The following is a 12,930-nucleotide window of genomic DNA, read 5'->3' as shown; positions in this document are numbered from 1 at the left end:
TACGCTTCATAATGCGCCACAAATTTTCAATGGGAGACAGGTCTGGACTGAAGGCAGGCCAGTCTAGTACCCGCACTCTTTTACTACGAAGCCACGCTGTTGTAACACATGCAGAATGTGGTTTGGCATTTTCTTGCTGAAAAAAGCAGGGGAGTCCATGAAAAAGTCGTTGCTTGGATGGCAGCATATGTTTCTCCAAAACCTCTATGTTCCTTTCAGCATTAATGGTGCCTTCACAGATGTGTAAGTTACCCATGCCATTGGCACTAACACAGCCCCATACCATCACAGATGCTGGCTTTTGAACTTTGCGTCCATAACAGTCCTCATGGTTCTTTTCCTCTTTGGCCCGGAGGACACGACGTCCAGAATTTCCAAAAACAATTTGAAATGTGGACTCGTCGGAAGTCAGGAACACTTTTTCACTTTGCATCAGTCCATCTGAGAAGAGCTCCCCCCAGAGAAGCCGGTGGCGTTTCTGGGTGTTGTTGACAAATGGCTTTTGCGTTGCAGAGTAAAGTTTCAAGTTGCACTTACGGATGTAGCGCTGAACTGTATTTACTGACATTGGTTGTCTAAAGTGTTCCTGAGCCCATGTGGTGATATCCTTTACACATTGAAGTCGGTTTTTGATGCAGTGCCGCCTGAGGGATCGAAGGTCACGGGCATTTTTTTGGCCTTGCCGCTTACATGCAGTGATTTCTCCAGATTCTCTGAACCTTTTGATATTATGGCCCGTAGATGATGAAATCCCTAAATTCCTTGCAATTGTACGTTGAGGAACATTGTCCTTAAACCTTTCGACTATTTTCTCACACACTTGTTCACAAAGAGGTGAACCGAGCCCCATCTTTGCTTGTGAATTAGAGCCAATCATGGCACCCACCTGTTCCCAATTAGCCTGTTCACCTGTGGGATGTTCCAAACAGGTGCTTGATGAGCATTCCTCAACTTTCTCACTTTTTTTGCCACCTGTCCCAGCTTTTTTGGAATGTGTTGCAGCCATAAAATTCTAAGTTAATGATTATTTGCTAAAAACAATAAGGTTTATCAGTTTGAACATTAAATATCTTGTCTTTGTAGTGTATTCAATTAAATATAGGTTGAAGATGATTTGCAAATCATTGTTTTGTTTTTATTTTTTTAACACAATGTCCCAACTTCATTGGAATTGGGGTTGTAGTCGGAACTTCTCGACCTCGCACACCAGCTTGTGTTCCTTCCCTGCCAGAGAGGTGACATTCCACGTACCTCGAGCCAGCTTCTGTAGCTGGGGATCGGATCGCCAAGGTCCCCGCCTTCGGCCACCGCCCAGCTCACACTGCACCCGACCCCTATGGCGCCTCCCACAGGTGGTGAGCCCAAAATATGAACTAGTTTATGAACTTGTGTTCATTGAACACGTTCAGGTACAACACTCTCTGTATATCTATCAACTATCTAGCGCACCACAAATTGTGCATTTTGATACCGTGTGATTGCCGTAGTAGACGATCAAATATGGCCAACATGGTGCGTATGCGCAACGCAGATTGTTCAGGCACAGCAGATCTTGCCTTGACATGCACGATAACTTTTTTCCACCGATACCAATAACATGGTGCTTCTCCAATAATTTTTTTAAATGGTTAATATCATGGGCCTTCAACAATTTCCAGAGTGAGGAATCCCAAACTGATGGAAAGCTGGAGCAGGGACACCCTACTTATGTATATTGTATATAATTGTTTTTATTTATTTATTTATATATATATATATATATATATATATATATATATATATATATATATATAATTGTATAATTTCTATTCATATAAAATGTAATTAAAATTATAATCTTGTACTTATATAATTTAGTATCTTTATAGGGATGTCCCGATCCAAATTTTTCCACTTGATCCACCATCTGATACCAATATTGCAGCCTTGAGTTTTGGCTGATATCGATCTGCATCCAATTTCAGCAATAATCATATATGATGTACTTATTTTGTAGTATGAAATGTTAGAAAAGGCTTGATTCACATTTGTCTTGGCTTGACTCCTGGGGCCTGCGGTTAACTGTCACATCATTAAAATAAAAGTTTAAAGCATTTAAAAAGTAAATTACAACCCCCCCAAAACCTGCGTAGAAGGTTTCTATGGAAATACAGGCTAGTGATCGAGCACCTCAGAAAAAACACCTTACAAAACTCCATAATATTTACATGCTTTTTCCAGGACAAGTTATACCAGGAGGATTACCAGCTGGTGGTGACAGAAGAGGAGAGGGAACAGATTTCATCAAAGCTAAATGAAGCGTCGGTGTGGATGGATGATGATGGCTACTCTGCCACCACCAATCAGCTCAAGGAAAAGCTTTCACAGCTCAAGCATATGTGCAAGGACATGTTTTTTAGGGTGGAAGAGCAACGGAAATGGCCTGATCGCCTTGCCGCACTGGACAGTATGCTCAACACCTCCAACATCTTTCTGCGGTGAGATTGACAAGGAAGTTCGAGGGCGCTGCTTTTGCATTTTCTTAGTACTGACATGTTCTTTTTACCATTCTTCAAAGGAGTGCGAGGCTAATTCCAGAGGATGATCAAATATTTTCAGAAGTTGAGCTGAATATGTTAGAAAAAGTGATCAGTGAGACAATGGTAGGTGCATTTTATTGATTTTTTTCTACACTATTGCCCTAAAGTTAGATCTAAATTTTCAGCCTTGTTTTCTGTCGAAATCAAACAATTTTCACTCCTATTGAGCTGGTTTCAGTCCCATAACATAGGTGGGATGATGCCAGTGGGAATCTGTCATGTTGGCGCAGGGCTGTAGAATTTAAAGGGAACTCAGGCTAATGACAAGTTTGGTTTATATCATCATTTTTGGTTTGATTACATAACAATAAAATAAAACTTGAGAATCATTTCCAGATCTATATATTTTTATTAAACTTTATTTCAACAGAGGTCACCATTTGTTGTTTGCGTCATAGTGCATTCTGGGTAGTGACGTCAAAAGGGGTTGCACCCAGTTTCACCAGTGTTCTTAGCAGTAGCTACAAGTGCCAGTGGCAGTGATGAACACTGTTCAGCCTTTTCAGTTCGAGACAGAGTGTGATCAAAGACATGAGGAGAGAGGAATAAACCGGCAACTGAAAATCGATATGAGAATGAAGATGCGTGTGAAGCAGAATGATGTGTGTGAAGCAGCTCGAGTTGATCATTTTCAGTGGTGTCATTGTGACTGTTGCTTGGCAAAGCCGACTTAGACAGAGGGCATCTGCAGTAAACAGCTGTCATTTCCACAGTTTACGGTCTTTACTGGTGTCATCAGGTAAAATAAACAGATCCCTTGAGTTATTGTTATCTCCAATAAAGACGATGTCACGTTTAACCAATTAGTGGTCTGTGATTGCCGAGTCTACATCAGCTTGCCATTTCACAACTAAATCAGACATGAGTGGATACATTGGGCATAAGTGGTGAATACTGTATACTGAGTACTTGATCAACTTTATTAAACCATACAAGTCTAGCTTAATACTCAAGGAAGAAGTGGGTTGCGAAAGAGAGGATGTGTGCGAGAATAACAGCGTGAAAGCGGATATTTTAAATAGTCTTGCTGACTCATTCATTGGAATGTACGCAGGGTACATTTTGTTCACAAGCTTCGCTTTTCCATCGTCAGGCAAGTTATACATTATGAATATGGCTTGGGTTGGCGTGGCTGCCCAGCTCACTTTTAAAAACTGGAAATATATCTTCTACTTAAGTGAAAGCTTCTGTGCATTTGGATTGGCTGTTTGCCAGTGTTTCAAATTCTGACTAGCAGCAATACCAGCGGCAGACTGATCGGCCAATCATGAAAACAGTTGCTAAACTATGCCCACGATGTGACAGTTCAATCAGGTTTAGCCGTATCGCTCGGTGTGTGGCAGCCTTTAGTTTGGCAGAGGGTAGCAATTTTTATTTTTTTTAACTTTATTGCAATGGATGGACTGTTTACACAGTGTTTCCCCTACGTTGAGAATTTACTTGTGGTGGTGGGCCGGCCGATGCAGGGTGGCGCCATGTATAAGCGCGTTCAAATTAATCTAGTCAAACAAAGGTTTACGAACTATACTTATTGCACATACACAATAATATAATCCATATATTTTCCAGTTAGCTACGTACAGAGTTGTTTTCTGTGAAGTTTGAAATAAATCTTGACCATTGGCTTGCTCTGTGTGTTGACATATGAGATGGCTTGAGTAGACACCCCCATTGAAAAATCTGAAAATGGCCTGTTTAAAAATCACATTTTCCACTAAGATTTTGGCATTTTTCTACAAAAAAAGTCAAGGTTTCGATGGCTGCTCGGGGCCTAACTAAAAGCTGCAAGCAGCTATTAAGGGCCTCGCACCCCTGGCTACGTTGGAGAACTGGCACATTGAGGTACTGGCGTGTTGGGCTACCGGCACATTGCAGATCCATTGAATGCAAATGCACAGCACTCTTCACATTTATATTCACGTAAAATGTAGCAAACTGTATAATTTTCCTTCCACTTCACAATTATGTGCTACTTTGTGTTGGCGTGTCCCAAAGATTTAACACAAGACTGACTTTTGTGATTATAAGGTCACAAAATGTGAGTAGTTGAAAGGGTACGAATACTTTAACAAGGCACTGTACATGCAGAACTATCTTCAAGAAGTTTTGATTTGTGTGGCACGTTTGCCAGTATGTGCCCCAATGACTACAAATAAATAATAATTGTAGAAGTCTTTCGGCCAGAACACAAATCAAGTGTTTGACATTTTTAAGAGACATGGGCATTTGTGATGAAGTCAAAACAGCTTTTGTTGTTATGGTGAAACATCAGTTTGTCGTGTCGCCATGGCAACAGCGTTCCACAAAATAAAAAGCTTTTGTTAACTTCCCACTTCATCAACTTTAGATAAGACAGGCAAAATCAGAATCATCTTTGTTTGCCAAGTATGTCAAAAACACAAGGAATTTGTCTCCGGTAGTTGGAGCCGCTCTAGTACGACAACAGTCAGTCAATTGACAGAGAATGCTTTTGAGACATAAAGACATATTAAAAAAAAAAAGAAAAGAAAAAAAAACTGTCACTGAGCAATAAAAGGTTACCAGTAATGTGGTAATGCTGGTACAATATATATATATATTTTTTAACAATTGTGCAATAAGATGCAGAGACTTGCAATTAGAGCAGTTTAAAGTGACTAGTAGTGCGATAATCTGGGACAATGTCAACTGTGCAAATGGTGCAGATGCTACTCAAGCACATGAGTGGCCAGTATTAGTCAAAATCAGATATGCAAATACAGGAAGTCCTCGAGTTACGACGTACTCGACCCACGACGTTTCGACTTTACTACGCCCGTGCCTCGTCCGGCATTTTGTCCCAGTACCATAGTGTTTCTGCTTAGCTAGTGCATAGTGCTTGTCTGTGTTTGTGCGCCGGGAGTATCTTTTCCTTTTTTTACACACTCAGCAGTAATGGTAAGTACAGCATCTTATTTTTTTTTTTAAATATTTTAGTTTCTTTATACGAAGTGTTAACCTTTCCTGCTATAGTCACCTGACCGTGGTCGGGAGACACAGGGGTTAACTCCTTTCTCTCGTTGCATAGCTGAGCTGGGTGGCGGCAACAATAAAGGCACGAAGCACCGAGTTGGCTGCTTTAATGGCTTTATTAGCTCCTCTGCACATTCGTCAACGGGTCCTCCGCTAATCTCCGCAGTCCCGTCTCACTCACACATCGACGCACACGCCCACACACACTGAGCTTGCTGTCACAATCACGTGGGACAATACCCGTAACAGAAGTATTTCGCCGTAAATTTCGACTTTAACGGTGAAATTCGTGTTACGTCGCCAGCGTAGGAACGGAACTCGTCCGCAAATCGAGGACTTCCTGGTGCATGCATGAGTAATGTATAATTGGCCTGACAGAGATGTGACAATCTCAACACAAAATTGGCAACATGATACAATGGAATTGTAAGTTAACTGTTTGAGAAGTTAACTGTTTTTGTAGCAGCACCAAACCAGACTGTGATGGAAGAACACAGGAGTGATTCGATGCCTGCTGTGTAGAACTGCCTCACCAGCTCCTGTGGCAGGCCGTGCTTCCTCAGAAGCTGCAGGAAGTACATCCTCTGCTGGGCCTTTTTGAGGATGGAGTTGATGTTGATCTCCCGCTTCATGTCCTTAGACTGTAATTTCCAGGAACTTGAAGGTCTTGATGGTAGACACAGGGCAGTTGGACAGCGTGAGGGGCAGCTGTGGCAAAGGATTCCTCCTGAAGTCCATGGTTGATCCAGTCTTGGGCATGTTCAGCTCCAGGTTTTATCGGCCGCACCACAGCTCCAGCTGCTGCACTTCCTGTCGAAACGCAGACACGTCACCGTCTTTGATGAGGCCGATGATTGTGGTGTCGTCTGCAAACTTCAGGAGTTTGACAGCCGGGTGCGTTGAGGTGCAGTCCGTGTTGAGAGAGAAGAGCAGCGGAGAGAGGACACAACCTTGGGGCACCCCGGTACTGGTGGTACATGTAGATGAGGTGCTGTCCCGCAGCCTCACCTACTGTGTCCTGCCCGTCAGGAAGCTTTAAATCCACTGGCAGATGGCAGCAGAGATGCTGAGCTGGAGAAGCTTGGAGGAGAGGAGTTCGGGGATGAGGATAGTGAGGATAAGTGCTAAAGAAAATGGATGGATGCAGGGTAGGTTAATTGAAGACTCTTAATTGCCCGTAGGTGTGAGTGCGACTGGTTGGTTGGTTGGTTGTATGTGCCCTGCGACTGGCTGGCAACCAGTTCAGGGTGTATGTACCCTGCACCTCTCCTAGAGCCAGCTGGGATCGGCTCCAGCACGCCTGCGACCTTTGTGAGGATAACTTAAGCGGTATGGAAAATGGGTGGTTGGATGGATAAATTTAGGATGATTTGCTACATAAAAAGTGGTATAAAATCCTTAATCCTTGTCCGATTATTACAAACTAGGGCCCAAAGCTCTATCCAATTATATCTATTTCGATATACAGGTGGTTTGTTTTTAGTAACATACCAACAATATACTTGCTTTACAGATGGTCTTGCATACAGTGACGTATTCTGAAGCTGATTTGAATATAGTGTGAAAAGAAATCGACATAAAATAATCCCATAATCACAAAGTAAAAACATTTTCAGACAGTTGTGTAAATGGGTACATAAATATTCACACCCTTGGCTTAATATTTTGATGAAGCACCTTTGACAGCAATCGCAGCCTATGGTCTTCTTGGGTATGTCTCTACGAGGTTGGGACACCTGTTTTGGGGCATTTTTCTCCCGTTCTTCTCTGCAGATCCTCTCAAGGTCAGTCAGGTTGGTGGGCAGTTTCGGTGGACAGCCATTTTTAGGTCTTTCCAGAGATGTTCGATTGGATTCAAGTCCGGGCTCTGGCTGGAGGTCTGAGAATTACATTTAAAGACCCTAACAATCCCTGGCTGGAGGTCTGTTTCTGCAGGTCTGAGAATCCTTGGGGTCCCATGTGCCTTTTAGAAGTGGCTTCCGTCTGGCCACTCTACTATAAAGGCCTGATTGGTTCTATCTCTGCAAGGGAACAATGGAGCTCTGCCTTAGTGACCATAGGGTTCTTTTTCCCCTCTGACCAAGGCCCTTCTTCCCCGGTTAACTCAGCTTTGTCGGACGGCCAGATTTCTGAATAATCGAGACCCCATAGTGCTTTTCAGGACCTTCAATGCTGCTGAAATTATTTTGTATCCTTCCCCAGATTTGGGCCTTGACACAATCCGGTCACAAACATCTGAAAATGTTTTTACTTTGTCATTATGGGATATTTTATCTTTTTTTTATCTTGAAAATATTAAACTGTCCTCATTGTGGGACTAATAAAGGTTATCTAACGTTACAATATTTATTAATAATATACTTTTAACAATATATGGCCCCATTCTCAACTGACCTGTGCAGTGACATTCATTTGCGGTTCAGATGGTGTCCTGTGCGGCCATGTATTTATATTTATATCTCGAAACACGTGTTGATTTGCCTTTTATTTTGTTGTTCAAAGTTTGTTACTCTCTGCGCAAAAGCGGTTCCAGCCAGACCTATGTGACAACTATCACCACACCACTTGTGGTGTTTGGCGATTTCATGTCATGATAGCTCAACAATTTGCATGGCTTTCCCTGCTTCCCATGTTAATTACTCCTCATCCTCCCTTGTAACACTTGTAAGTGTTCGCTACCATGGAGGTGATGCTTAGTGACTTATAATGTGTTGACACCGGACGCAAAGAGAACTTTATCCTCCGCGGCTCACTAGTCGGGGGGGCGTAATAAAATAGTGCACCAACCATTCTCCTTAGTACAGCAGAAAGAAGGCAGTTTGGGTGACTGTTCAATGTGGATGTGCCACCCCCCCCCCCCTCCCCCCTTAGAAGATAGTGTTTATGTCATGGAATTAATTTATGAAATTTGTACTGGCCAGTTAAAGCGTCGTGGTGGCCCAACACAGTGCCACACTGGCCGGTAATGTCGGACACTGGATTTTTGTTTTTTCCAATATCCGGAACAATCAGGAGTTACAGCCGGAAGGAGTCAGCGTTCAGTGATGATTTCTATAACAAAATATGGACATTTGACGGGTCTGTATGAGCGAGCATTGTTTCATCTTCTGGATCGGCTCTCAGTATACATGGGCGGCCTACCCAAGTAAAGCATATGTAGGGGAAACGCTGGTTTACAATACAAGTGTGCAGATTTAAACATTTAACTAATGTAAGAGGGCAGCAATGTACGGCCGCAAACGGCAACCATTACACGTCACCAATCGAGAATGCATTGCGCACGCAAAAACATTGAGGCCACCGTGTATCAACTTATTGTGTCAACAAAAACATTTGTTATAACAAGAATAATTCATAAGTATGTCACACTGTATTTCAAAAGTAAGTCACTGGCTGTATTTTAAGACGTATTTGTCATGATAGTCTAGGTTCCCTTTTAACACTTTTAATCTGACAAGTAATTTCAGTTTAGTATCTGATTTCGGGATTCCATATCACTTTTTGTACTTTTTGTAAAAGCTAACAGTTGCAATATCCCACTTCATTGGGGTACTGGTATATCATAGGAGGATTATGTAGTACAGCCCACATGGTGCAATTGGGTCTTTTGTTAGAACTTCTGCCAGTAAATGCCCCATTTTTTTAAAATTGTTTTTACAAAAGCAAACAGCTGTTATAAAATATGTATTTTTGAAGTAATGCATGAAAACCACACCATCTGTCCAGACATGGAGGAATGAGACTGCCGCCGAGCAGGAGAAACGTTCTCCAAAAGACCATCCAATCATGCTCTCAAAAGACATTGAAGCAAAGCTTTCCCTGCTGGACAGAGAAGTCAACTATCTGCTCAACAAGGCAAAGTTTGCCAAACCGAAGTCTAAAGCCAAGGCCAAGAATACCACCAGCTCTGACAAAAGCAGCACAGCCAACAGCACAGCTGAACAGAAAGTCATCCCTCCTACAGAGGAGAGCACTGACAAAACCAATGGTGGGTGATGACTTGCACACTTACACGTGGACAAAATTGTTGGTACCCCTCTGTTAATGAAAGAAAAACCCAGTGGTCACAGAAATAACTTGAATCTGACAAAAGTAATGAAAATTAACCAATGAAAATCAGACATTGCTATTGAATTTGGTTCAACAGAATTATAAAAAAAAATAATAATAATAACTTGTGAAACAAGCCTGGATAACAATTATGGTACCTGTAATATTTTGTTGTACAGCCTTTTGAGGTAATCACTGCAATAAAACGATTTTGGTGACTTTCAATGAGACTTCTGCACCTCTCAGCAGGTTTTCTGACCCACTCTTCATGAGCAAACTGCTCCAGTTGTCTCAGGTTTCAGGGTGCTTTCTCCAGACGTCATGTTTCAACTCCTTCCACAGATGTTCAATAGCATTTAGATCAGGGCTTATGGAAGGCCACTTCACAATAGTCCAATGTTTTGCTCTTAGCCATTCTTGTGAGTTTTTAGCTAGGTTTTGGGTCATTATTCTGTTGCAATACCAATGAGGTGTGACTTGACACAAAGGTTTTTGTGCTGCTCAGCACATTTGAAATGTGCTGGGCAGCACATTTCTCTCTAGAATACTTTGATAATCTTGAGATTCACACATTCAAGACACCCTGTGCCAGCTGTAACAAAGCAACCGCAGAACATAACAGAGCCTCTTCCGTGTTTCACAGTAGGGACAGTGTTTTCTTGGTATGCTTCATTTTTGTGTCTGTAAATATAGAGCTGATGTGCCTTACCAGAAAGTTAAAATTTTGTCTCATCTGTCCATAGGACATTGTCACAGGGGCTTAGTTAATAATTTGAACCATGGGACATGTTTAAACAAGGTATGTCCTCTAATTAGCATCACGGTTATCTTCAAGCTTAAGGGGGACAAGTAATTACTGTGCTGCTTGGTGACATGGTGTGTACCACACTAAACATGGACCAGAGGAAGCGAATGAGAGCGTTGTCTCTGGAGATTAGAAAGGAAACTATAGACAAGCATGTTAAAGGTAAAGGCTATGAGACGGAGCATCTCCAAGCAGCTTGATGTTCCTGTGACTACAGTTGCTTCAGAAATGTAAGCTCTACGGGACTGTAGCCAACCCTGGATGTGGCCGAAGGAAGAAAATTGATGACAAATTGAAGAGAAGGAGAATATGAATGGTAACAAGAGCCCAGAACAATTTAAAAAGAAATTAAACTCCAAGGTCAGGGGTACATCAGTGTCAGATCGCACAAGCCGTCATTGTTTGAGCCAAATTGGATCGAGGAGGACACCAGTGTTGAAAATACATCATACAAAAGCAAGACTGCAATTTGTGAAACTGCATGTTGAGAAGCCACAAAGCTCCTGGGAGAATGTCCGATGGACAGACAAGACAAAACGAACTTTTTGGCATGCAAAAATGAAGCAAACCAAGAAAAGAACTGTGTCCGTACTGTGAAACATGGAGGTGGCTCTGTTATGTTCTGGGACTGATTAACTGCATCTGGCACAGGGTGTCTTGAACATGTGCAGGGTACAATGAAACCTCAAGAATATCATTCTAGAGAGAAATGTTATGCCCAGTGTCAGAAAGCTTGTTTCTAGGTCGCATATCATGGGTCTTGCAACAGGATAAAGACTCAAAACACACAGCTAAAAACACCCAAGAATGGCTAAGAGCAAGACTTTGGACCATTCTGAAAAGGCCTTCTATGGGCCGTGATCTAAATGCCATTGGAACGTCTGTGGAAGGAGTTGAAACATGCCGTCTGGAGAAAGCACCCTTCAAACCTGAGACAACTGGAGCAGTTCGTACATGAAGAGTGGGTCAGAAAACCTGCTGAGAGGTGCAGAAGTCTCATTGAAAGTCACCAAAATCGTTTTATTGCAGTGATTGCCTCAAAAGGTTGTACAACAAAATAATTTTGGTCCAGGCCTGGTTCATGAGTTTTTTTATTTTTTAAATATTTCTGTTGAACCACATTTCAAAAGCAATGTCTGATTTTCATTGGTTATTTTCATAATTTTTTTTATTTATACTTTTTTCAGATTCAAGCTATTTCTGTGACCACGTTTTTTTTTTTTTCCATTAACAGGGGGTACCAACAATTATTTCCATGTGTGTAAATCATAATGAAGCGCTGATATGTGATAAGTAAAATACCTGATATTGACTTACCTATTCAAATCTAGAAAGCCTAGAAGACAAGCTGCCAGGTGATGCTGCGCCCACAGAGGAAAGCGCTGCTCAGATAGAATCTGATAGCCAATCACAGCTCCAGATAGAATCTGATAGCCAGTCACAGCTCAGAGAAGAATCAAAAACAGGTTGGTCTGCTGTACAATTTTATGACACACTTCCAATGTGTGAAAGAAGTGAATAATATCATTCACTAATGTAAAACTAAAACTTAACAGACACATTTTTTTTCATTTTTCTTCCATGACAAATGTGGCTTAAGGGTAATTAAAAAGTGAAATTTGATAAACACTACGGAGTTCATATTATCACAAAATGTTTTTTTTCCTTTTGTGCTCATTTTCAGGAACTGAGAAAGCCAGATCTGAGAACCACATAGAAGATGAATTATAACAATTGGAACTGGGAAAATAATCACAATATTTATTGACACTGTAAATGTTGAATTTTTTCATTTTTGTTCTGATGTCCATTTGTTGAACATATGTGCCGATTGGTTAGCCGGAGATGGTCTCCTTTTTCTCACGTTGGTCTCAACAGATACATACGCTGTGATGAAGAAATTTAATTAACTGCAAAGTTGTTGGTTTTTTTGTTTTAGTGAGGTGTATTTTTCTTCATGTGCACTGTATTTTTATCCATATCGTCGTCATATGCTGACACAGATGTGAACCCTCCCGACAGATCAATATGCTGAAAACTAAAAGAATTAAACATAAATAAATACATTTGTAAAATTTCAGTTCCAATTAGACTCTGTTTCATTGGATCAATATCAACGCAACACAGTCTGACCGAATACCTCCACATTCCTTTTGATAGCTCATTCACTGACAGCTGACAACTAGCTGCTAAATACGCACACACCTTGTTGCCTCTGGAGTTGATTTACTGCCCTCTGCCAGAAACGTGTATTTGTGCCGTTTTGTGTGCAGTATGTTATCTGCAGTATTTGAATAGAAATGGATATAACACATTATATAATTAAAATCTTTAGCAGGATGGGACACTATGGAAGATTTAATATTTTTCCAGTTGGACTGTTGGGAAAAAGTAAATTGACAAAAGAAAAAAAGTAATGGTGATTGACAACTGAAGGTTCATAATGGGATTGTTAGGGTCTTCAAATGTAATTTTCCTTTCATCACTGGTCAATTACTTAATGCA

The 12,930-nt window shown here is 41.3% G+C and overlaps 1 protein-coding gene across 1 annotated transcript in view; it reads left to right on the top strand.

Moving 5' to 3' along the window:
* Positions 1 to 12,505, top strand: part of hyou1 (hypoxia up-regulated 1) — a 104,040-nt gene extending 91,535 nt beyond the window's left edge. Inside the window, exons 21-25 of the mRNA XM_061701930.1 lie at positions 2,221 to 2,477; positions 2,558 to 2,642; positions 9,297 to 9,558; positions 11,757 to 11,891; positions 12,110 to 12,505. Of these exons, the coding sequence (XP_061557914.1) occupies positions 2,221 to 2,477; positions 2,558 to 2,642; positions 9,297 to 9,558; positions 11,757 to 11,891; positions 12,110 to 12,156 (786 nt within the window). The 3' untranslated portion in view covers positions 12,157 to 12,505. The remainder of the gene's footprint in view (positions 1 to 2,220; positions 2,478 to 2,557; positions 2,643 to 9,296; positions 9,559 to 11,756; positions 11,892 to 12,109) is intronic.
* The last annotated feature ends 425 nt before the right edge of the window (positions 12,506 to 12,930 follow it).

The sequence above is a fragment of the Phycodurus eques genome, chromosome 17 (assembly GCF_024500275.1).
Source record: "Phycodurus eques isolate BA_2022a chromosome 17, UOR_Pequ_1.1, whole genome shotgun sequence".
Taxonomy (NCBI): Eukaryota; Metazoa; Chordata; class Actinopteri; order Syngnathiformes; family Syngnathidae; genus Phycodurus; species Phycodurus eques.
This window is presented reverse-complemented; position numbering and strand designations above follow the sequence as displayed.